Source organism: Ammospiza nelsoni, chromosome 6 (genome assembly GCF_027579445.1).
Source record: "Ammospiza nelsoni isolate bAmmNel1 chromosome 6, bAmmNel1.pri, whole genome shotgun sequence".
Taxonomy (NCBI): domain Eukaryota; kingdom Metazoa; phylum Chordata; class Aves; order Passeriformes; family Passerellidae; genus Ammospiza; species Ammospiza nelsoni.
The window spans coordinates 18,940,758-18,965,999 of NC_080638.1; the positions used below are offsets into that span (position 1 = coordinate 18,940,758).

The 25,242-nt window shown below is 37.9% G+C and overlaps 1 protein-coding gene across 1 annotated transcript in view; it reads right to left on the bottom strand.

Moving 5' to 3' along the window:
• The window catches only part of LOC132074842 (mucin-5AC-like), a 41,957-nt gene extending 19,889 nt beyond the window's left edge, over positions 1-22,068 (bottom strand). The window contains exons 1-25 of the mRNA XM_059474878.1: positions 21,964-22,068; positions 18,716-18,778; positions 17,745-17,810; positions 17,087-17,348; positions 16,557-16,671; positions 15,863-15,953; positions 14,932-15,041; positions 14,506-14,722; positions 13,431-13,556; positions 12,841-12,958; positions 11,844-11,982; positions 10,660-10,770; positions 9,397-9,466; positions 8,846-8,983; positions 8,597-8,761; positions 8,001-8,095; positions 7,148-7,274; positions 6,204-6,459; positions 4,589-4,641; positions 4,116-4,216; positions 3,188-3,339; positions 2,618-2,756; positions 2,416-2,529; positions 1,718-1,897; positions 246-485 (exon numbers count right to left, since the gene is read on the bottom strand). Of these exons, the coding sequence (XP_059330861.1) occupies positions 246-485; positions 1,718-1,897; positions 2,416-2,529; positions 2,618-2,756; positions 3,188-3,339; positions 4,116-4,216; positions 4,589-4,641; positions 6,204-6,459; positions 7,148-7,274; positions 8,001-8,095; positions 8,597-8,761; positions 8,846-8,983; positions 9,397-9,466; positions 10,660-10,770; positions 11,844-11,982; positions 12,841-12,958; positions 13,431-13,556; positions 14,506-14,722; positions 14,932-15,041; positions 15,863-15,953; positions 16,557-16,671; positions 17,087-17,348; positions 17,745-17,810; positions 18,716-18,778; positions 21,964-22,036 (3,321 nt within the window). The 5' untranslated portion in view covers positions 22,037-22,068. The remainder of the gene's footprint in view (positions 1-245; positions 486-1,717; positions 1,898-2,415; positions 2,530-2,617; positions 2,757-3,187; positions 3,340-4,115; positions 4,217-4,588; positions 4,642-6,203; positions 6,460-7,147; positions 7,275-8,000; positions 8,096-8,596; positions 8,762-8,845; positions 8,984-9,396; positions 9,467-10,659; positions 10,771-11,843; positions 11,983-12,840; positions 12,959-13,430; positions 13,557-14,505; positions 14,723-14,931; positions 15,042-15,862; positions 15,954-16,556; positions 16,672-17,086; positions 17,349-17,744; positions 17,811-18,715; positions 18,779-21,963) is intronic.
• Between the last annotated feature and the right edge of the window lie 3,174 nt (positions 22,069-25,242).

Sequence of the window (25,242 nt, forward strand, 5' to 3'; positions counted from 1 at the left end):
AAATTCATAGAATTATGAAATTATTATTTTGTTGTTATTTTTCTTTTTTAAATGCCTTTTTATTTCTTACAAGTAGGAACTATAAATCTGTCCCATTGAGGGCGATTCAGACTGGAGTTTTCCTGGCACAATTTGAAGCGAAACATATTGATAAACAAGGCATGGATGTTAAAATCTATGAGAATAGCACCTTCATCAACCCACAGGCTTAGTTTTCCCACAGTAAACGTCTGCCCTGGTAATACCTGAGAGTGACAGGCAGCAAAGACATTGCTGTTGATGATGCTACACTGCTTCTCTGACCAGGACTTCCGATAAGGGTTGGTAGAACATGGGTCCTTGACACTGGCAGCATCAGGGCACGTAGAGGATACTTTCCAGCTGTTTCCAAACTCTAGGACATTCTCTACTACAGACTGACTCCTTGTAGTAAAGTCATTGACGCTGTTGCCATCATAATTTCCACAGAGACCACAGACCTGGCCCTGCAAAAGACATAAATGAAAGAATAATGGATGTGAGAAAACTTGAAACAAAATCTGAGACTGAAAGAATACTTGAAATCCATCTCTTAGAATAGTGGCATTCCATTCTATCAGTCCTAAACATCTTCATACTCTGGAACAGAGGAACAGAATATGACCACTACAGCTAGAAGGATACTGTTGTTAACTTTTTTCTTTTAAATATGAACAATAAAACCATCTTTGTAGTCATAACCTTCTGTCTTTGAGGTGTATTTTTAACAAGGAAGTGAGGACTTGCAGCTGATTAAGCTTTTCACTTAAGCCTTGTTTTGTACAACAGCTATGCATATAAAAACAACCTTCTAACTATTAAGTACTAACAGTTCAGCCACCTAATCTATTATTGAGTCTTTACCATTAAGTCTGCTCACTGGTATATAAAGAAATTACATTTTCCTTGTGCATCCAGAAATACCACTCATTCTGAATGTATGGATCTGTACAACTGTGAGAGGCTACAATACATGCTTTTTCTATGAAACAAAGGTGCATACTTTCCATATTACTACTATTTTTTAAAAGTGCTGGTGAGGAAAAGAACCTATGGTACTGAAAGAAGTTGGTTCTAAATTATACTTCATTTAAATACCTAATTTAAATGGCATTGTGGTATGCAGTAAGATAGAAAATTCTGTATTTACTACAGTTTTTAGTGCTTATATATCATAAGCTAAGAGGAGTATGAAAATTGGAATTCATTTTCCTTATCATCTGTGTAGTTAAATGCTTGACAAATACTTGGTGGCATAAAAGAGGCTTTCACTCATTATACACTTACTTGCTCTTGAAGTGTGATAATTTGTGTGTCAATGAGAACTGGAAACAATGGATTATTTTCAAGATCAAGCCTATTCAGTTGATTTATACACAGGTAGTTATGTAATTTTAATAAGTCTGATAACCTGTAAAAATGTTCAGTTTGTAATTTCAACAAAGTCAAGTCCAAAATAGTGTTTTGCCACCTCAAGTTCTATCAGGCCAAATAGGCACTGGAAGCTACCTTCCAAGCTCAGAATGGCAGCAGGATGATGACGTGGCATCCTGAGGTACAAGAGGAATGGAAAGCAATGTGGGATGGACAGCAGGAATGCTAGAGACCATCACTATTTGGGATCTTGGCAGGGTCTCAACAAGATTCACACCCAGTCAAAGCTGGACAGCAAATTGCCATCAAGCTGCTAGTTCCGCACCTTGAAACGAGGGCTGAGCTTGATGAAGATGCTGGTTTTCTTGTCCCACATGAGGATCAGCCCACTTTTGGTCTCAATTACCAGGTACATCCCCATATAGCGGACTGTGTATGGCACCTCGTCATTCTGCCCTCTCTTTACGACACTGACACGCTCTTCGCCAAGGATCAGCTCATAGCTCTGAAACAGGAGGAAGAGGTAAGGAGAAATGAGCTCAGTAGCTGCAGCTGTGCTCTCAAACATGTTTTTTCTGCTTTTAAGAGTACTATGAATAAATAGCTTATATCATGAAAACAAATAATCAAAATGCAATGAATCAAAGCAATCTAATTCAAATCTCAGGTTCCTGGAAGTGTGGTAACAGATATTTAAATGGTGTAGGTTAAAAAAGTGTCTTTTGACTGTCATGGAGAAACTACATTGCATACAATAAAAGAATCTTCTGACACAATAGGCTAAATTTCTGCCTTTAGGCCTTTACTTTTCCCAAGGATGATGTAAAATAGTGTGGGAAGTCAAAAACATAGAAAGGTAGGAAGATCTACCAAATATTTCACTTGAATCTGATGTAAACCTAATTTAATAGTTGAATTGCTTTTTAAATATTTTCCAAATTCTTTGAAGCAATAGAAATATAGGCTTCTCCTAAGCCTTAGCAGGTACAAAGGAAAACTGCTCTGTGTGCAAAACCTTCTTACCTCTAAGAAAACTTTGATAGACTTTGAGCAAGTTGTCCCAGTGTTGCCACAGGGAACATTTTCAGTGGCAACCCTGAAGGTCCCGTTGACTGTGCCACTTTTGCCACAGTGGTCCTGGGCAGAGAATAACATTTAAAAATATATTATTTTTACAGGATAGGCTCAAGATTACCCCTCATTTGCTACTGCTAGCTATCAGTACCTGGACTAGTGTGTATTCACAGTTTCCATTGAAGCTGAACCTTTTGTCATCAAAGGTGTTATAATGACCATCTCCATAAACAGCACAAGTGCCCAGACATTGATCTTTGGTACATTCCCACTTCCTATTCTTGCATACGCTAGGAAAAAAAAGAATTAAATATTTTAATAATAAAACAACTTACTCTTTTGTGTAGACATATCTGAACAATCAATATTTGTTTGGCAATCCATCCCAAATGCTATTTTTTTCTGGAAATAAAACACTCTTTTACATTTTTCATTCAAAGAATTAAAGAAAAATCTGTTCTGCTACCTGAATACCTTAACTGCAAAACTAGATACTTAATGAAGCCTGTAGTCCTAATGGTTTCCTCCCATTCTGTGCTTTGGCCATCTGTCAGATATTAGAAGGCAACCTTCTCATACTGCGTAACCCAAAACTAAAAGATCTAAAATCCATCAACTGATTAGATTTGGAATCCAAATCTTTCCTTGTTCTTTTACTATAAAAGGTCTTTAGAAAAGCAAATGATGGAACCAGGAATGCTACTTCTGCAGATATTCTTACCAGGTGTTACAGTCGAAGTCGATCTTTTCTCCAGGCTGATATGTGGCTTCATTGTGAATACATGGACATTCCTCTTCAGGAATACAACCACCATTCCCATCTAACACAAGCCCATCTGGGCATATGCAGCCAGATGTACATTGTGAGCTATACTGGAAAAGATAAAAGAAAAACATAATTTTAGAGTGAAATGATCACATTAGAAAAAGGAAGATTAAGTTCTCATCAAAGGTGCCTTATATGGTCTTATTGCTGCCCAACTTTAATAGGAGAGGACTATAAAGTAATTAAAGGGTAATGGAACAAAAAGGTTATTAGCCATAGATTTAATAAAATATAAATCTGTCAAAGAAAAATTTTTTATGTATACCAATCCTGATTGTTCTGCTGGAACCTGTGAAATTTAAAACACATTGGCTCTTGCACTTTGTAATGGATGATTGACTGAATGGAACTTTAAAAGAAGGACAAGTAATATTTTTTTCAGTTTGGCTGAGTTATGTTGAAATTTATTTATCTCATATGGTACTTACTATGAAATGGCATGTGGCTACCAAGAACTTAAGTGGAGTAACATGATTAGATGTAGCATGGTATGAGAAAGAATAATTTCTCTTAGCCCATTTTTAGCCTTTCCTTCAGAAGGCAAATAAGCAGTAGAGCTGTAGATTTTTCACTACTAGTTACTGTTACCTGCAGTAGCTGAAGAAAGGTAGAGACTAATCTTAAGAATTAATTTGGATATTACTTATTATATTTTGATCCAAGGGTTCCATTGTTAATGCTTCATAACATCATTTTAGGCTTCTGGTACAAGAAAAATGTATCTGTGTTGTAGGTTTGGAGTAGATCCAATAGATAATTACTTCAGCAGCAAGAGCATAGACAAACCTGGAAGCACCATTTCATTGGGCCATGACATACTTACACACTGCATATCCAGAGTCTGGCAACTTTTTTGACATTCTGCTCCAGTAGTTCCTGCTGTGCTGTTTTTACAGTCAAAGTAGACCATAGGAGATTCACAGACTAGAGGAAGGAAAGAAGTGGCACAGGGCTTATTTCACACTGTAGCCATTTAAACCATCTATAAGTTCTTTGGAAATTCCCTGTTTCAGTTAGCAGAGATTGTTGTCCCTATTCAACCTGCTGATAAGATTCACTACAGAGTACTGGACTCCCCCCCCAAAAAACCCCACAAAATATATCAGAACAAAAAGTCTTTCTGTAAAAAGAGGTTTTATGAGTAATCTAGATCACTCCTGCCTTTTATGACAACTGTAGCACTATGACTAAGTGAGAAATGCTTCTATTAAAAATCCATTAAGAAGAATCAATTCTATGAACTATTCTGTGCAAGACCTCATAAAGAGAAAAAAGTAAGTAGAAGATTATTTTTACCTGAAGTTGGATTTGGTGCTCCAATGCAATTCAGTCTTCCCTGGACACAAGTGCTGTGAGAGAAGGAAAAACAACCTATTTTATTATCTCCTCTCAAACCAAATATTGAGATTGAGAGCTACTTATCCCTTGCCAAGTTTCAGAACTTTCAAAGGAATTTTGAAAACCTGTTTTGCAGTCTTGGGAAAGAATTTCTCTCAATACCACTACACATTCTGCTTTCATATGATATCCATTGCTGCTTAGCAGGAAAATTCATAGGTTGTAATGCATATTTGTCATTGCTCGTTACTTACATTCTCATAAGAGCTCCTCTTGTTGCTGTTGTTGTAATTTTATACTTGAAAGATTATGGAATTTAATAAAAAATGCACTGAAGTACAATTGCCCTATCAATCTAGAAATATTACAGAACCCTAGAAACCTTTAGGATGGAAAAGACCCTTGAGATCCTCAAGTCCAACCATTAACCCAGCACTGCCAAGTCCACCACTAAACCATGTCCGTAAGTGCCATATCTCCATGACTTTTAAATAATTGCAGGGAGAGTGACTCAACCACTTCCCTGGGCAACGTGTTCCAGTGCTTGACAACCATTTCAGTACAAAATTTTTCTTAACATCCAATCAAAACAACCCCCGGTGCAACTTGAGGCCATTTCCTTCCATCCTGTCACTTGGTACCTGAGAGAAGAGCCTGACCCACACCTCACCACAACCTTCTTTTAGGCAGTTTTAGAGTGTGAGTGTCTTCGCTGAGCCTCCTTTTCTCCAGGTTAAACAACCTCAGGTCCTCCAGCTGTTCTTCATAATACCTGTGCTCCAGACCTGCTCTGCTGTCCTTCTCTGAACATAGTCCAGCATCAAAACACCTTTCTGATTGTGAGAGACTCAAAACTGAACACAGGATTTGAGGTACAGCTCACCAGGACCAAATACAGGGGGACAATCACTTCCCTAATGTCAAAAGCTTTACAAAAGTCCAGGCAGACAATATCCACAGCCTTTCCCTCATCCACTAAGTAGGTCACCTTGGCATGTAAGAAGATCAGGTAGGTTAAGTAGCAGCTGCCTTTCCCAAACCCATGCTGGCTGGGCCTGATCCACTGTTTGCCCTATATGTGCCACTCAAGACAATCTGCTCTGTGTCCTTCCCTGGCACCAAGGTCAGGCTGACAGGGCTGCAGTTCACCAGATCCTTCTTCTGGCCCGCCCTGTAAATGGGCATCACATTTGCTGACCTCCAGTCAACCAGGACCTCCAAGGTTAACCAGACTGCTGACAAATGATTGAAAGTGCCTCTGTGAACTTCCACCAGCTCCCTCAGTGCCCTTGGGTGGACCCCATCTGGCCCCATAGAGTTGTGTGTATTTAAATGGTGTTACAGGTCATTAACCATATCGCTTTTCATTGTAGTGGCTCCATTCTGCCCTCTGTCCTCATCCTGCAACTCAGGGGAATATATATCATTCGTAAATTTGAAATTAAAGTTAAAAGAACTTGAAGAAATTGAAGAGAGAGGATTCTTTTGAAATTCAGGGTGAAACCATCTTACACATTCCAGACTTTAATGAGAAAATACACGTTATTTGAATGTTTTAAAAAAGATTACCTACCATACACGCCCATTTTCATGGACCACTTCTCCAAATGGTATAGGAGATCCTTTGTAGTAGCAGGGGCACTCATTAGCAGGCACACATTTGCCATTCTCATCCATGTAGGTTCCATTTACACAGGTGCAGCCATCAACTGGGACAAACTTAATATTGCATGTGACATCAGGCTCACTCAGAGAGCGGCAGGTGGGTTGGCAGGAAGAGATGGTATAGCTGTAACTCAGGGATTTGGGACATGAGGTGGTGTATTTTGCTTGAGAGAGGAAAATAAAATAGATTGTTAATTCCAGATGGTTAATTCTCTTGTGAAAAAATAAAAATCATAGGCAGTAGAAATAACATGTAAACAATACACCTCTGTTTATGTTGCATATTTCATGTAAATGTATTTCTGAATAATTTCAGAGTTTGATCTGAAAAGCTATTGTATGTGTGGAGTAAATAATGCATGCAAAGAAGAAAAGATTTTTTCAAATGGAAGTTCAGAAGGAAACCTCCATTTGCTGCTGCCATTCAATGCCAAGATGCCTAAACCTCTTGAGGAATGAGACAAGAACCCAGCATTCAGCTTCAAAGACATGCATCTGCAAGTGTTCTGGTCAGTATTACTAGTACTGTTATTCTAATACAGCACATTATCTCTGCAACAACTTGTGATACTTGTAAAGCTGTAGTGAAACTCTAAGTTGCACAGAAACAGGTGGAGACACTTCCATAAAAACAGTCCCTTTCATAATCAAACCACATCTCCCTTCTATTCCTATTCACTCTTGCCAGCAATGGATTGATTCTAAGCGGACAGCAGAGAACTACTTCCAGGAGTGCACTTAACAAAATCCTTTCCTCATCACTTAGTGATTTGTCTAGAAATGAGTAGAAAATAATCTCTGATCAGCAATTTTTATTGGTGTGTGTTCTTAGGAAATGAGGAGAGTACTTACTGCAGACATCAGCCCTCCATCCCTGCAGCTGGATTCCTTTTGCAGCACAGGCTCTCACATAGGCAGACAGAGCTGCACACAGACAGTCCTCGCTATTTTCACAGTTACATGTGTCAAACATGCAGTTCTAAGAATGGAGAGAAAAATAAGGTCTCAGCACTGGTAATATTGTCAATCTTTAAAAAAACAGTGAACTTTATCTTTCAAGTCTTATTCCTTAATCTTTCTTCAGATATGCTCACTCAGAGATAACAGTAACACAGCTTTATCACTTTCTAGTCCTTGTCTAAGGTTCCTGGCAGGCGAAATAGTGGTCTTAAATTCTGTTATACATTTTGCAGCTTCTTGGTCCTCTGAACCTTTTTGGTGGATATGCTGCACAGTAGCACCCAAAGCTCTATTCACAACATGCAGTCCAGACATCCCATTTCACCGGTGTCAGCACCTGGGTGACTCCTAGTGAGAAGAGTGGTTTGCAACACGTTGTTAGCAGAGTGATGGTAATTAGGTAATGGGCTGTCTGTTCCAAGCAGTTATTAATGAGATGCCAGGCTGATAAGGTAACAATTGACTGATATTCAAACAAGCATTTGACATGCCTTTAAATACACTATCTGGCCTATGTGTAAAACCACTGGGAGTAAATAGCTGCCTTTTCATCAGCAAACAAGTCAGGATCTTGAAGCCAAGACTGACAACCGAAATAAAGTAGTGTTACAACACAAAGAGAAACACATGTTGAAAGAAGGAAGTTCTGCAGCACAGCAATGGGGATACAGGCATTGCCTAAGACATGTCTGGAACAGCCCCTATTTCTGTTGTTTCCGAAGGGAAAAGCAGTCGGGCAAAGTACCGTGTGGTAAACAGTGGGATTCACTGCATAGTGACAAGCAGCAAAAGGTCCTGTGCTGTCAGTGAGCAGTCCACACCAATGCTGAGCGTATTTTTCTGTGAAATGAAGAAACAATAAAAATGCACATTACTCTTTGTACTTCATTAGTCATAAACCCATGCTTGCCCTGGCCTGTGCAGACAGTTCTGACATTCCATTAAATCTCTTCTTCTCCTATCTTTATTTTTTCTCTTTTCACTCAGCTTGTGGGTCACAGTTCCTAAAACCAAAGAAGAGGACTTGCTGAAGGAGATGAATTAAAGGTTTCCAAAGATGCTTCAGTAATCCACTTCTCTGACACCAAGCTGTCAGCTTGGACATCTACTCTTATTTTCAGTGTTATTGCAGTTTGCTTCACTTATGCTTCTGTCACTCTTTTTTTACATCCTTACTTATCTTCAGTGCATTCATTTTGAATATTTGTTTCTGATTTCAGATGTAGGTTTTTATAAAATATTTAAGTTTTTATTTTTTAATCTTTGTTTTCCAACAGATGTATTTTCCTTAGAGATGCGCAAAAAGAAAAAAACAAACCAGAAGTTTTAAGAAGCACTCACCATTATCAATGCTGAGTGCACAAGGATTCTCAAAACTCTGCTGGATATTAGGGCATGAGGCCTGAGTTTTCCATGTATTAGCAAATGCTGATGCTGTTCCTTCAATTATTCCACTTATGACCTTGAAGTCATCAGTTTGGATGTTATTGAAATTTCCACAGAGACCTGTTGAAAAGCAGTGAAAAGTTTATACTGCTCTGACTACGAAAAAAGACATTGATCAAGGAGTCCTTTACTTCATTCACTCACCACAAGTCTGGTTTTTGAAAGAAGCATCCAGACGCACAAACACTTGCATCACGGGTGTGAACTGCACTTCAACCTGGACGCCAAAGCTTGTGTCCATGATCATGAAGAATGAGGAAGGTCTGAACATGGTGACATTAGCTACACATGAGAAACAAAACAGTCACTTTCTGAACAAGGCCAAATGCTGAAAACACAATGCTGCTCTTTTTAAATTTCTATTGTATTTTTTTGCAAATTCAGAAGTGAAATAAAGATCTGGAGGTCAGAGATGTCACATGGAATCCTTAGCTATTGAAACAAAAATAAAATTTCTTTCTACGCAAGTGTGAGCAGAGGGGTAGGGAAAAAAAGAGGTAAAATAGGTAAAGAGATGTCTTCTGCCTTCACTTTGGTGCAGTGAGAAGGAAGTAAATCTGAGAGTAATCAAATCAGAAGACTAAATTCTGTTTGCTACAGTTTGAACCCTTGCCTGTTCTTGTCCAGCATGACACCAAACATCCCACTTTACTTCAAAAGCACTTGTGTAATTTACTGTTAGAGGAAAAAACTACCTGCTGAAATGGGCAGCTGGGTGTAGATGGAGTTCACAAACACACCGCCATCAGGTTTGACCTCCACGATCTGATAAGGAAGAGGAACAAAAGGCAACTCTGTGAATTATAGAATGGTTTGGCTTGGGAGGGACTATTAAAGGTCATCCAGCTCCAACCCCTCTGCTATGGGACACCTTCCACTAGGCCAGGTTGCTCAAAGCCCCATCCAGCCTGGTCTGGACACTTACAGGGATGGCACATCCACAGATTCTCTCAGCAACCAGTCCCAGTGTTTCACCACCCCCATGGTAAAGAATTTCTTCCCAATATCTAATCTAAACCTGCTCTCTTTCAGTCTGCAGCCATTCCTCCTGGTCATAGGACCTTGTGCCCTAGTAAAAGTCCCCCTCCAGCTTTCTTGTAGGCCCATTTTAGGGACTGAAAAGCTCTCATTTTAGGGACTAAAAGTCTCTCCAGAGCTTTCCCTTCTCCAGGCTGAACAACCCCAACTCTTTCAAATCTTTCCTGATAGGAAAGGTGCTCCTATGTGTTCATCTGTGGCCTCCTCTGGACCTGTTCCCACAGGTCCATGTTCTTCTTACACTCAGGAGCCCAGAGCTGGATGCAGCACTCCAGGGGAGTCTTGCCAGAGCAAGGTAGAGGGAAAGAATCCCCTTTCCCACCCTGCTGGCCACACTGCTTTGGACATAGCCCAGGCTGGCCTTCTAGCATGCCAACAATGTGTGAAAAATAACTATAGTCCAAAGAGAAATAATGAGAACCCCAGTGATATTAATTAAACCAGTATTCAATAAAAAGGTAGATCTTTGTGATTTCACCTCCCCCTTATTTCTACTTTGTACACTGTACTAATTTTCCCTGCCAGAAAATAATTACTTTTAAAGAGACTTTCTCGGCTTCTTGGGGGATTACATCATGTTATTTTCTTTGAACACATCTTAGTGATTAATTACATCACTAACTTTTGTAATCACAATTACTAACCTTGAAGCTTATGGTCTTTTCCCATCTAATTGGCAGAGAAAATAGCTTTTTTCTGCTTTGTGAGTACAATATGTTTCTTAATGAAATTCCACAAAGCCAAATTTATGGCTTATCTGATTTTCATAACAAAATCCACTTTTTTTTCACTTGATTAAAAATATCATCTACTCATCATACATATGCTGAAAATCTGACAAAGAAATGCAGCTGCCTGACTGATTAAGCCCTAGTTTCTTTTCTCCCCATATTTTTATTGTGCTTATTTTGCATTCTTACAGTTTGTCCTTTATTCATGTTGAGGGTCACTGACTTCAGGCAGGTCTCAGTGTCAGTCAGGCCACACTTGCGTAGTTCTGCCAGGATGGTAAATTTTTCATCTGTACAGTCCTGAAAAAAAAAAGTCAAGTTATTTCACTGAAGAATAATTACAGGAAGTTTTCCCTATAAAATTTGCAAAAAAGCTTTCCCTATAAAATTTTCTCTCAATTCTGAAAAAGTATTTCTTTTTCTGGACAAGATATAGACTGTAACAAATCCCAGAGCTGCTTTGGCTGAATATTCAATTTTTCCCTGTTTGAATTATTAGGAACAAGAAATGTAGAATCTGGATTTTATTGATTGTATCCATACAGATGTCAAGATGGAGATCCATATTCACATTTGGTAGTTTTATTCATGACAACTTCTTATGTTTTATTAAATTCTATTGTAACTCTCATTTTTCTGTAGCTGGTATCAATCCTAGACAAAAATTTCTGATAAAATATGTTTTAGGTGAACAGTAACATACAACATTTAATTTCCATTTTCTGAATAGCGCAGATGGGGAAAAAGGAAAGAAAACAACAAACAGAAAAAGCCCCTAAAACATCAAAACATTTCACCTTCACATGTCTGTAATTAAATATTTTAATTATAATAATTTCCAAATTTTCCATTTCTTTTGAGTTATTTTTAAATGTTTAAAAACATTTAAAAGTGAAGTGAAATGCATCAATTAACTTGAAGTTTTTCTGTATTTAAACTCAATGAAAATGAATAAAAGGCTGTTTTATAATCTTTATTTTTAAGAACAGTTACTGTAGTTTTTAGAGTTGTACCATTTGGCCAAATACCACATAATAGAGTAACATGGCAAAAATTATGCAACCCAATAAGAGAGCTGGATTAGTTGTACTGAAGGTTGCACACTAGGCAAATTCTTAAAAAGACAGTGCTCTTCAATTACTCTCACAGAACTGGAAATTTTCCAGTGAGCGCCACACACAGTTGCATGACATCCTAATAATTATCTAAATATTATCAATGAAATGGCATCATAGCAAACATCTGGGTAAGTGGCAGGGAATTTAATGTCTGTGTGTCAGAGGTGCTAAGTTTCTTAAGTGTTGATAGAGACCATGTTTTCTTCCTATAAATCTCTGAGGCCTTATGACCTGGAAGCATCCTCTGAGTCCCACCTTAGAGAGGACGTAGGTGCAGTCTCCGTGGTGATCATAGTGCTTCGTATCATAGGTGGAAATGTGGGAACCTCCCACTACAGAGCACGTTCCTGGGCAGGACTTGTCTTGGCAGCTCCACTGGCCCCCATTACAGGTACTGCGAGAATAAAGTGAAATCAGTAACAGTGGAATCCAGAACAAGAGGACATACAGTGCTGTTTGGTGCAGCTGCTTTGCTGTTGCTTTTCCCTTCAAGCTGTGGTTTGACACACAGGTTTAAGAGTTTCAAAAACTCTTGAACATTACAGTTCAAAAACACGGCAAACTTGCGATGCAACGTATTAAAATCAATTTCTCTGGTAACCATTCTTCTTGCTTATCTGATTGTTTTCTTCTTTAGATAGGTGGACTCTCCAAAACAGGTTTTGGATAAATAATTGTGTGGATTTTTTCAGGTAACATGAAGCACAGTGTCAAGTTAAAATATCTCCTGGGTGGTTTTGGGGTTTCTTTTTGTAATACAAATGTATTATAAACTAACAAATAAGAAAAGGTAACTCCACATCTACTCCTGAAGCAGACTATGTCTATTTTCAAAGCTGATGTGGTAGAGCACAGGTACAGGATTAATAATTGAGAAATTGAGCTTGTATTGTATCATCCCTTGCTTTCTCCAGAGAAAATAAATATTTGCAAATACATTAATGACTGCAGCTTCATTCCCCTGGAGAATTCCAAATGTTTGAACAAAATAAACAAAGGGGAAGCATTTTAATTGAGTGGTGAGAAATCTAAACATTGTAAATCCTTGCTTTGATCACCATGAGTTAGAGTGCAAAGCTAGTTGTGGCTGTTTCTAAATAAAACAAATAATATTCTTTAGGGGTGCTTTGGAAATGTAGCAGTCAGTTAAATACACATATCAATTACCAATTATGCAATTGCATATAATAAACTATTAAACCCATTAAAAATATGAGAGGAAATAGTGAGTTAGAAAAGAAACAAAGGTTACCAGGTCTGGCATGGTTCTGAAAAAGAAGCTCCTGTAGCATAGGTTTTGCCATTGTAAATACAGGAGCACTCCTGCTGGGGAATGCAGCCAGAATTGTTGATGTCATCAAATACAGTCCCTAGATTAAAAAAAAAAAAAAAAAAAGAAAAAAATGACAAAACTTGATCAATTAAAGAAGCATTTCCTACAACCATTTTATTTGTTACAAATCCTAAATATTTTCTTAGCAAGAGACCTGCAGTTGTGAGTGGACACACCAATGCTGAGGACAGCAGGACTGTCAGTTTGCTGAGGGAAGGATTCAGCCTTTGTATTCCTAAATTCCACTTGTTCTGAAAGAGGGACTTTCAACCAGCATAGGTGGCTGGTTGAAAGATTGGTCTTGATCCCTTTGCTGTTCTTTTATCCTGCTTTCTGCATATTGCACGTGTATTGGCAATTAATTCAGACATCTTTTCTCAGCTGACACATGACAAATGCTTGTCACTGGCAGCTGTGAAAAATACAACTATATGAGGCTTAAATCCCATGGAACCTACAGGTAAGCTGTTGTTCTTTGAGATCAGAGATGTGAGTGCTTAAGGACTTACCTGGGGGGCAGAAACAGCCATCGATACAGTGTTCTTCACAAAACAGAGATCGTTCAGGATTCGTGCATGTGTCAGTACAGGGGGAGTTGCACTCCTGGTACTGCATGTTGTAAGGACACGTCTTGGCTGAAATTTAAAGGAAGAGAGTATTATTTTTTTCAGTCAAAAGTATTTCTAGTTCTCCATACATTTATATCCATTTAAGTTTTAAAGCTAGATTAAAAAAAAAAAAAAAAAAACCACAAAAAAAACCCCCCCAAAAAAAACCCCACACCAAACTGTAATTGACTATAGCTCTCAAAATTTGCAAGTTTAACCACCTAAATCCCTATTTTGCAGTTGAGATGTGCATTCCATGACTCCGGTGCTGAACTGGCTCAATGACTGGATTTCTGTGGACAGCAAGGTAATAACCTCAGAAAGCCAGCAAGGTCTGTTTTTACTGAAGGCTCCCTTCCCTGTGAACACCTGTACTGCTAGTGAAATGTAAGACCTAAATTCCTAAAGCTTTAGTATATTTGCATTTTGAGATACCATCAGGAGGACAAATAGCACCTCATGGACTTTAGTTTTGGAGCTGGTGACAGTATCAATAGCTACCCCATAATCAAGTATATGTTTAATCAATACAAATTCATCACTATCAAGCAAGAGGAGATAAATAGGTGATTAGTCAGACATTCACCTGTGAAGATCCAATCAGTTAACTGAGAACAACGAATGCTAGAGCCATCATTAGGAAAAGAATCAGGAATATAAGCAAGCAAGTATGTATGCCTCATTCTTCTTTCTTGTTTCTCCCTTATTTGCTTCCTTCACTGTACCAGTACATTAAATTACACTTTGACTCTCATTAGAGTATCCATGTTAGTGTTTTGCTAGTATTTAATTCAGTTTGCATTAAAATCCTTAGCTCTTTGGCTGAAGTCTGCATGCTGGAATTTATACATCAGAATTTTCTAAAGGATTCAATCTTGAACAGGCTTTAACTCCTCCTGCATCCTCAGCGGTATTTGAGAGCCTGTTGTTGGTGAGTTACTGAGCATGAAGTAAGGCTGTCTCCAGTGATACTCACGGCACAGTTTTGAAGTTCTCCAGTCCAGGGGCTGCCCACCAGCATGAGCACACTGCCGGGAGTACTCGGCAATGGTGTCACAGATGCATGAGCTGTTTTTAGATTCTTCAGAGCTGCACAAGTCATCTTGGCAAGCCTTAATGTAGTCTTTAACATCAACTAGGTCATTACAGTCGGCAAATGCAGAGCTGGTCAATGTTTTCTCGCATATGTCATCCTTTGGAGGAAAAAATAGACAAGTCTCAGTAAATAGAAAGAAGTTGGGGGGGTGGTATTATTATTTTTTGTAATTATTATGTAACATAGTATTATAGCTATCTTTAAGTTGTTGTTGCCTGAGGACTTTTCCTATTGACCCATATAAAGTTGTAGAAGGGAACAGATAAATTTGAAAGAAAAATAAAAGGATAGTCAAAAGATCCTTACAAGATCATCAGAGCAGTTATATGTTGGGATAGAAGTGGCATCTTCACAGTGTTCTGTTGGCCCATCCATTTTCTGCAGATTCCCAAACTGCAAGGCTGTCATCTTAATATCTGTAGAAAAGAAGTTTAACAATGCAGATCAGAGGTTTTTGTTCAAAGCAACTGCCTGTTATATTTATTTTTTTTCTCTCAAGGACTGGGGTCAAGGCTGGCCAAGACAGTTAGCTCCCTTAAACCTTTAAATGTGATCATCACCCCTTCCAAAGGAAGCACTACATCACTACCTCAATTTACTTTGTACAGCACCCTGGAAAAAGGAAACATTGGAAAACAATTATCACCCTATTACATCTAGATGCACACTAAGGTTTTTCCCAGAAAAATAACAAACCCTTTTCAGATTATATTGAGCCTATTCAGGGCGGAGGAAAAAAAAGATCTAAATGGGAAATTGGACAATGGAGATTGTTGTAAGACAAGGTTTAAGAAAATGTTCAAGCTGGGAATAGTTAAAAAGATAAGATCTTACAAAGATTATGCAAATCAACAGGGAAATGTGGATATACTGATTGTGAGACAAAAATGAAACTAGAAAATATAATTGCCTTTTGTTTTACTGAATATATTTCTATATTTAATTATCTTATAAGTGCAAATCTGCTCATTTTTATGGAGTTACCTGATTACTTTTACCAGCATGGTTTACAACCGTGGCAAGCAAGAGATATGCAATCAGTTGTTAGCACCACTACTATATTTACACTCAGAGCATTAACTTACATAATCTGATCTCTCTACTACATATTTTTAAATAGAGATTGAATCGTATCTTATGGGTAAACCATTTGACAGGATGGGAAAGAGGAATGCTGATGATGTCAGCTTGTTGGAGATCACATAAACCTTTTTTTTTTTTAATTTAAAACACTTACTGTTTGAAATGAACTCATTGTATATGGGAAAGCCATTGAAGTCACCACAAAGTCCACAAGTCTGATTGGCATATTTCTCATTCAATTCCAGCTAAAATGATGAATAATAAGTTGATAGAAGTTAGTATAAATATTCTAAAGTATATTCAAACCCAGAGAAAACAGTTGTACATGCTGTCTCTTAGTATTTCTTGTCAGATCTGTGGAATTTTATTTAAAACATGAAGGATAGAATAAAGACTCAGATTTGATTGCAGAGTCCAAGCTATTGATACTATTGACACAGACTTCAAATTTCACTGTACTATCTATACTATTCTTAGCCACTTTCTATTGATTCTTCAGGAAGAAAAGCAAATCCACAGAAAAAAATGAAGGCATAGGAGAGTGAAATTCAGCTAAAAATATATCTTTGAAGGGGTAATTAGGCCCTATAATAATACCAATAGCTAATGATACAATGAAAGTGATTTTTTTTATCCTGTTTTAAGCAGATGCCTACCATCCACTAGGTATAAATCCATGTAATTTTCCTTAGGGCTACCTGGATACAAGCCTATCTTTACTAAGAAAGAATTACTCAACAGTGGGAGATAAGAAGGCAGTAGCAACCCCCTAAACAGGTAGAGCCAGGCCTAATCAAAGATTAGCTCTGTTCTCTGAAGGGGTAAACAGGTCCAGGAGCAGTTCTTACCAGAATGCTGTCCTTTTCATTCCACAATAACACAACACCGATTTTGCTGCCAACTTTCACATAAATGCTGCTCTTCTCTATCGTAATACCAGATTGACTATATGGCAGTTGAACTCTGGGAAAAGGCAGAAAGAATGCTAGTTAGCTTCTGATCCAAATGTTTGATAAGAAGGGACAGTCTTGTGGTATCTGCCATCTGTAGGAATTCTAAAATAGTGCATTTTTGAGAAAGAAAATCAATTACAAAATGAGATGGTCCAGCGTTATCAAATACGGATTTAAATTTGGGTCCAGCTTCTCAGAACATTTCATCCAAATTTTATTTTTGAGGCTATCCTCAAGGGAAGGATTTATTTTCCATGACAGGAATTAATAGCATTTTATTCATTATTTATTTTGGTAAAATTGTCAGATCTATTAAAGAACACAATTTCCCCCCCCCACCCCCACTCCAGGCACACCAAAGTACTTGGCCAGACTGGGGGAAAAAAAGCCTGTGGATACTTAAGAAGTGTTGCGAGTGAATTTACCTGTTGCCATCGACCATGACAGCATCTTTTGTTAGCTCGGCAACGACACCTTCGAGTTTCATGGTGATGCGGTTGATTGTCGGAGTGTTTGCCACCACTTCACGCCTAATCTGGATGTTGAAATCCTCATAGGGAGCGTTGCAGTGGGAGGCAAAAACGTAATTACAGAGCCCGGGGAAGGTGAATATGTCCCCGTCGAAGGTCTTGAAGTGGAAGTTGCCCCACGTGCTGCACACACGGCCATTGTGAGCAGGATTAGCAGCTGTGAATTAAGACTGGCTGTTAAAAATGACTTAAAATCCCCAGCCTCCACATGGGGAAATCAATTTGTCCAAAGCTTCATTTTCTCACGGAATGTTTTTTGCCTGCCTAGCTCCATTTGTTGTTTTCTATCTAATCACTATAGAGCTGTGTATTTATTCATCATTCATATCTATTACTCATATACCCTACAAATGGTTACAGTTATGCTCAGCTAGAGCTTAATTAGTCACCTTCTCTTCAGCTAAGAAAACAGTTTATTTCTAATCACCATGTTTCTCCTCTGAATTACCCATGGTTTCCTTTATCAGTGCCTTTCCCCATTTATATAAAAGTCTTCTGTCTATACCCTCTAAAATGGAACACTTTCTGAATACACTTAGTTTCCTTTACTTACGTGTTATTGCTACATTTGTCAGCAGTGATGGGAAGATGTTGAAGGTAGATGAAATTCCGAAAGAAGCTAGAAAAGAAATAAGAAAAAAATCAAAAACTAGCATAACAATACCTAAATTTGCATGTAGGATAGGCCCAGGAAGGACTAGAGAGTTAATATGCTGGACCCAAGGAAACAATGCTAAGCCTGTTCTATTTTACACAGGTTAAAAGTAGATAGTAAAATTTGAGCTCAGGATACTTAAGTCATAAGAAATTGCCTTCAGCTGTGATGATCTGCATTTTTTACTTGGTAACTTTGACCCTTTTATGAAACTATGCTTAATTAGAATATTAGAATTCTTCAGAGACATGGAACAATACAAAAGGCTAAGCTGTACTAAATTAGCTTTTTACTGCTACAAAAGCATTGTTTCCTTCTCATTACACCTCCTCTTTCTAAGGAGGGAAGAAAAACTTTAATTATCACCTTTTCTCTGTATTATATTTTTTCTGTTAAGGCGCTGAAAACTCTTCAAAATGGCCACACATTGGTTGTACAGGACAGACACAAATCATTACATGGTAAAAGTCAGGGAGGATGGGTTGCCCTCTTGGTTACCCAACATTGGCCACTGATTTCACAGCAGGCCACAGTGGTCTCACTTCCTTTTTTAAAAAGGAATCAAACATCACTTTGGTGTTATATGTACATGTTCATGCAGATATGCACACAGCCTCTGCAAACACATCTATTTTCTTAGTTAACTATGATTATACAAATATAATCATACTGTATAATGTCTGTGTACTTAGTAACTGGTGTCTAGTAAATATATTGCTCTTCTTAGAGAGAGAGAGAGTTGTTAATATGCATTACTTTTCATCTGGAACCACTGGCAATATGCTAAGGAGGGGTTTTATTTAAGGCATTTTTATTATTCAGTATGGATGTAGCAAATAAATACAAATATACAGCATAAATAAATGTACCATTCCGTTTCTGTAGAAGACCCCCAGAGAACTGACTTCCTATTTGGATTCCAATCTGACCTCCTGTGAAAAAAAATGTGAAAAGCATATTAAGAATAATATCCTGAACTTTTAAAGCAAAGCATTTAGCTAGGATCAAAGGACCCAGATAAAACTCCATAAAACAAAGGGGAGAGTCTCCTTTATCTTATCAGAGAAAATGAAACAGGCTCCTCAAGAAAGCTAAAATGCAATTATAGAAAGAGACATTCTATTGCAAATACTCAAAGTTTCTAATCCAAATAACATATATATTTTGTAATATGCTTTACAACATATTGTAATCCAAATAACATATATCTGCTTTCTGTGTTTCTCTCAAAATTCACTGCAAGAGATTCTAATGACAGGATGACACCCCTTATTTCACTGCTGCACTAGATCTCAGTAATATGTGAAACAATTCAGGAGGAATTCACAAAATGCAGGCAAATAATTTATTAAAATTATTGTGTAGAAGGTGGGTTATAAGAAAAGGCATGAAAGTGGTTAAAAGAATCAAGGGGCTTCAAACTTCATCCAATAATGGCTGCAGATGTTTATGACAGTTTCTCTAGTGTCTGAGCATAGGGCCTTTTTTCAGGGAGCAGATGGGAAGCCTCCATCAGGGACATAGATTTGTTTTACAGCTGGGTTCAAGGAGGTACCTCTGAGGGACAGTGCAAGGGCCATAGCCTGAGCAGTAACCCAGCAGTAACCGGATGAACCAGGTTTCCTGTTCTACCCATCTACTCAAAGATTGTTCAAAATCACATCTTCTCTGCAGAAAACCTTAAGCATCATGCTATAAAGCTACTTGACCAAGGGTTCTTGCTTCAACACCTGAAGCAAAGACTTTCAAGAGACAACAAGTATTCTTTGGAATGCTTTGATTCCTAGAAAAAGACTGACCCTGACCTCCTGGTTTGACGTTCTAAGGTCTTGGATTTTATAAGTAAATATACCAGGCATTTCCTGTAAAAGTTGAAGGGCTACAACTTTATTTTGTGAAGGACTGAATGCAGTCAGGATGTGATAACTGTGCTTGTAACAGATTGACTAATAGGTACCTTTAACCTGCCAAGTCTAAATCCTCACAGGATTTAAGTGATGAAATGACTAATATCTGAATCTTTACCTGGATTATGTGAATGAGCACTGTAGGTGTCTAGAGAATTTCTCAGTCAAACAGAACTGCCTGTGGAGTTTGCCCTAAGTTAGGCCCCCTTTTTCCTTATACAATAGGTGAGAAGAGTTCACAAAGAACCTCAAGAGATTACTGGCTTTGGAGCAGAGGGTTCTGGTCAAACCCACCACAGCTAGAAGTTGCAGCAGTGTATGCAGTTTCTTTCAGCTTTAAGCTTTTAATTCTTTTCTCATTTGACTTTGTGCTTGACTGCTAGTGATGTGCAGAGAAGTAACGTTTAAACATTTTCCATTTCCTGCTCATCTTTGAATATCATAGATAATAAAATTAGGTAAATGTATTCACATCATTATAATTTATACTGGTTATATTTGATGAAAATATAATTGGTGAAAAAAATTGATAAAGATCAGGTAAGAGAAACACCTCTTTAAGTCTACATAATAGGCTGAAGTTTGCTTTCACATTACACATCCATAGGAATCTCAGCAGGCATAGATAGAATCACAGAAGGTTTGTTTAATCTAGTGTGGGAACCTTCGTAACAGAGCAAAATAGATCTATATATATATTTTGTTCTGTTAATTTTTCTCAAGGAAACAGCAGGAGCTTTTGTTTACTTAGCAAATACATCATTCCCAAGGAAATTCTACCTGCAGTGGTTTGTTTAGCAATTACAATTACACAATGCCACTTTGTTTACTGTTATAAAAATAAGTGTCTCTCGGTTGTAAGAAATTTACTATTTGATAATTAGGAAACTAACCTAGTTATTAAGAATATTTGGATGCATCCTGCAAAGTCTATATCCAGCTGGTAATTATTGTTGTCACCAGTTTATAAAAGTTAATATTTGACACGAAATATAAAGGCAGTCACACGATATTTGCAGAGACGGCATGGGATGGGACCATTATTCTTTAGTCCGGATATCGGAAAATATTTCCCACTGGGTGTGTTTCAAATAAAGAGGTGTTTGCTGGGCACTGCCTAATCACCACTCATTTGTCAAAGCAGTTTATCAGATCAGCAGTGCACAGGAGAAATAACTTTCTTGTTCCATGAATGGCTGCAAACATTTCTGACCAACATTGCATAACTCCAAACAGAAGTTTATACTCTACGAGACCGCTGTGTTTTCAAGCACAATAGAGACCAACTGGCCACTGATTCAGTGTTTATTTCACAAACTATAAAGCAGCCTTAAATTATATTTGCACTTTTCGATGTTTTGAAAATGACATGCACAATAAATTTACCTAGGCAATCTGCAGATTTTAAAATGTCAGTTGACAGGCCAGAAATTACTGTACATGAACAGGACCGACTTATCAAGCCTGTACTCCTGCAAGTAGCTCCAATTTGATCGGTTCCATAAACTTAAGAGGGTTACTCATATTAATGAAAAATGCCAAGACCAACCCTGATTCATGTAACATTGAAAGGTTAAAAAACCCCATCCAAAATAATGGATTGTGGTCTCACATAAATCTCCTTGTCCTGCTCCTACTCAGTATCTGTAATTTATATAAATATTCTGCATAGGGTATTATAAACTAGTAACTGCACTATTAGTTACTGAAATTCCTTGCCATATGAATATTCCCTTCTGGTTTCTTTTGCAAAAGAAGTTGCGAGAAATGTTGAGAAATCTGGTGTTAGCCCCTGATAGATGACAAAATATTGAAAAAGATTGACCAGTGGCCTAATTTAGCAAGTAGAAAATGTAGTGGCTTAGATTTCATAAGAGCCATAACAATCATAATGAATTCTAATACAAAATGCAACAGGAATAAAATGCTTTTTTAATTCATATGGGGCACTGAAAAGCTGACATTTTAAGACATCAATAAGAGTTTTTTTTGATTTGATCTTCAAGGCTACTTTCCATATGTAGTTATAGTAGTATATAGAAGTTTAGTCAATATTAAATTGGTCCAGTTAATAGACAGATATTTCAAATGAAAATATATAAAGAAATCAGCCACTTCTTATACGAATCAATAAGTATAGTTGTTTAAAATGTATTGCTAGTCTAAGCAGAGTATTTTTTCTTTTCCCAATAAAAAAGAAGATTTCTTACCTATTTGATGGATACAGCAAACTGCTAACAGGAAAGCCCATTGTGGTAGCAATATCCCCCTGCCAAACCCCATCTTGAGTGGAGTTTGGCACAAGGATGTTGGGTCTAAACTTGATCAGGACTGCAGTTCATCTGTGCTTTGTCGCTCTTATATAGTAGGTGACTTTGGCTTCAGTCCCAGATTGATTCAGAGAGTGTAGAAAGGTGAGGTTTGGGGGATTTTAGCTATTGAACAGGTAAACAGAGGATGCTCTTCCTTCCTTAGAAACTGGCCATTATTTGCATTTTGGGAGGAGTAAATACATTTACGTATGTACATTTTAAGATTCTATCTAGTAAAGAAATTATTGCAAATAAAATGCAATTCCTCCTCCACAAATAACAGGTCCTGGAACAAATTTAATTTGGTGTTGCTTTACAGTTATGCAGATGGATGGCAAGTAACTGTTTGAAGTTTTTCAGTACTACAACTGATGCCAGGCAACTCCTTGACAAAAAACCCCACTGATTTCTGAAGTTTGTTTCGGAATATTTAATATGTGGGGACCCAGCATCAAGAAGTCCCTCCATGCTTATTGAGACAGCTAATCTTGTAAAAAGAACAAAATAATAAGCTTGAAGGGTGCTGCAGTTTCATGTGGCCACTCTGAGTATATCCCATGGAAACCCCTCTGTATGGCACTGACAGGTATTAGGCACCCAGCTGAGGAAGATTCACCCACACCTATCCTGTATTTGTTAGAGATGGCCTTAACCCTTAAAATGTTCTTTTCAATTCTCTGGTTTTGCCTTCTCATAGAAAACATCAGGAGCCAGCCAGACAGCCAGTCTCGTAGCAGCTTTCTAGGACTAAAAAGATTGATTACAGTCTGTGATCATGATTACATTGTTTCAGAATCATTCTTGTTTAATTCCATTCTCATCCACAGAGTTATGAGAACTACAAATTAGTGAAACAGGCAATGAATCAAGGATATAAGGCTTGCCAGTAAAGGTTTAACTGACCTTATTTTCCCTGAGCATTGACTTTTTTGCAGTTTTACTGGGCAATCATTTCAAAAGCAGGAACAAATGCATATTACGACAAGTGCAGACAGTATTTCTACTTCTTGTCACTTTATCTTTTTTAGCTTGACATTGGAGGTAGGATGAGTTTCTCTGGGCAGATTTCTGTCTATTTCCTAGGTCAATAGATCTTACTTTAATAGTAAAAGATGGACAAAACTATTCAAAGTTACTGAAACAATTCTTTGAAACTGCTAGGTTTGGCAAAAACAATTTCCAGTCCAGCACTTGGTATATACATCATTTTCCCTCAATACACCATCAGCTTTAGCCTTCTCACAGTTTTCCAGAGTGCAGGTAACTGATGGATTAAAAAAATCTCCATCATAAAGAATGGAATGAAGGCTGCTGCTCAGTGGGGGATTTAGCCAGAGGGATCTGGGAGATATACTTTGGGGTAGGGGAGCCTCAGGAGCAAGGAGAAAAAAACCCACAAAAAGTAGGTTGTGTGGAGAGGCAGAAAGGAATTTCTTTGGGTTAAATGAGACAGTTTTACCTTCTACATGTCTGTAAGATTCAGTACAGCAGTGTCTGCTTGTGTTTATCATTTCTGCTGAAGCAGGGGAAGGACACAAATTCGGGAAGATGTTCTAATTGTAAAATGGGATCACAGCCATAACCTAACTCCCTTGGGTTCTAACCAAAATCCTACCCTGCAATTATACATTTTAAAATATTTCCGTAAAAGAATAGGGGAGTATAATACAATATTCCATTCGGGTGTTTCTGAATTGAATGATGTAATTTTCTTTCAAATTTTTTTCCTGTTGAGCCCCTATTTCCACTTCTGTTTAGCTCTAAAGAGATCAGAGCCTCACATATTTAGTGCTATAAAATAAATTAAAAATAGTTTCTTTATGAAGTGTTATCTGAATTTGATTTCTGGATGGAAATCAGTAGAAGCTTGCTATGGCAATGTTGGGGTACCTAAGTCAACTTTTTGGCCTGCTATAGTATGAAATGTGTTCTCTGTCAAAATGTCCAGGATGTTTAATAAAGTTACATCTTCCTAAGCAGTAGTAAGCTGTTTACACACTCTAAATCTGTATCTTTATGCTTCAGCAAACCAGGAGAAAAGAAAATACTGCATTTCCTGCCCAGAGAACATTGTTTTATTCTGTGCCAGTACTCCTAACGAATATAAATTCATCTGTACATAGAGAAGGCAAATGGTTTCTTGTTTACGTGACCATTTAGCTGTATTAAACAAATATACTCTAGTCTCACTTACACAATTAGACAAGCCACCCAACAAACTTGGCTTTCAGCAACCAACGTGCATATGCCTTTAGCTGTGGGCTGTTTATGATGGAGAGGAGGAGCAGAGCTTTCCCCCCTTCTCAGTCACACCCACCTCTGCATGAGGGGCAGAACAGAAAGTCAGGATCTTCTTGTGCTGCTTTGAAACATTCGAAGTTTCTTGATTTCCCCTGGGTGTATAAGAGCAAGAGAATGCTGATAATGTAGGGTGCAGTCAATGCTCTTCATACTCATCTGGTAAAGGTCACGGAGATGTCCATACCTAGGATGATCAGGAGTGTCACTGGGGTCAAGGCTGCTTCCTCTTGCCCTGTCTCTTTTTTGGGGATTGTTGCTAGGCAGAGTGCTAATATCAAATACTTCCTCTTTTTTCTAAGATAGTTTTTAATTTTTACTGTAATAACTCTTTGTGACCAAAGCAATACGTGTCAGACTTCAATATGTTATTCCACTAAGCATTTAGCAGTGGACAGTGGTTGTTCAGAAGGCTGTCCCAGTTGTACTCAAAGGGGCTCTTCAAAAGATATTCTCCAGGAATTTTGCTCATACCTTTCCATGTTCTGGAGTTGCTTTAATTGCTACTGCTCAGATGGAGATTTTTGATCTCTAGGGATGGTCAGACATGTTCCAGTATTCAGCTTATTCAACCTTACAGCCTCTCTCTTTCTCTCCTCTCCAAGGAGTGGATGAAATTGTTAATAACACTGACAGGTGCAGAAGAAATTCACAGAATTTACAGAGTGACTAGGTTGGTTGCCTTCAATATCATTGAGTCCCGCCTGAATTCAGGTCACTCTGTTGCGTGGCTTATGAAATTTTGAAAGCTATGAGGTCTTTTTTGTTTTTTACTGATTGGTAGGGGAATCACGTCTGTAGATGAAAGTATCACAAAAGTTACAAGGGTTTAAGCAAACATGTTCATTGGTCACAAGAATTGCTTCAAGTGGTTCACAT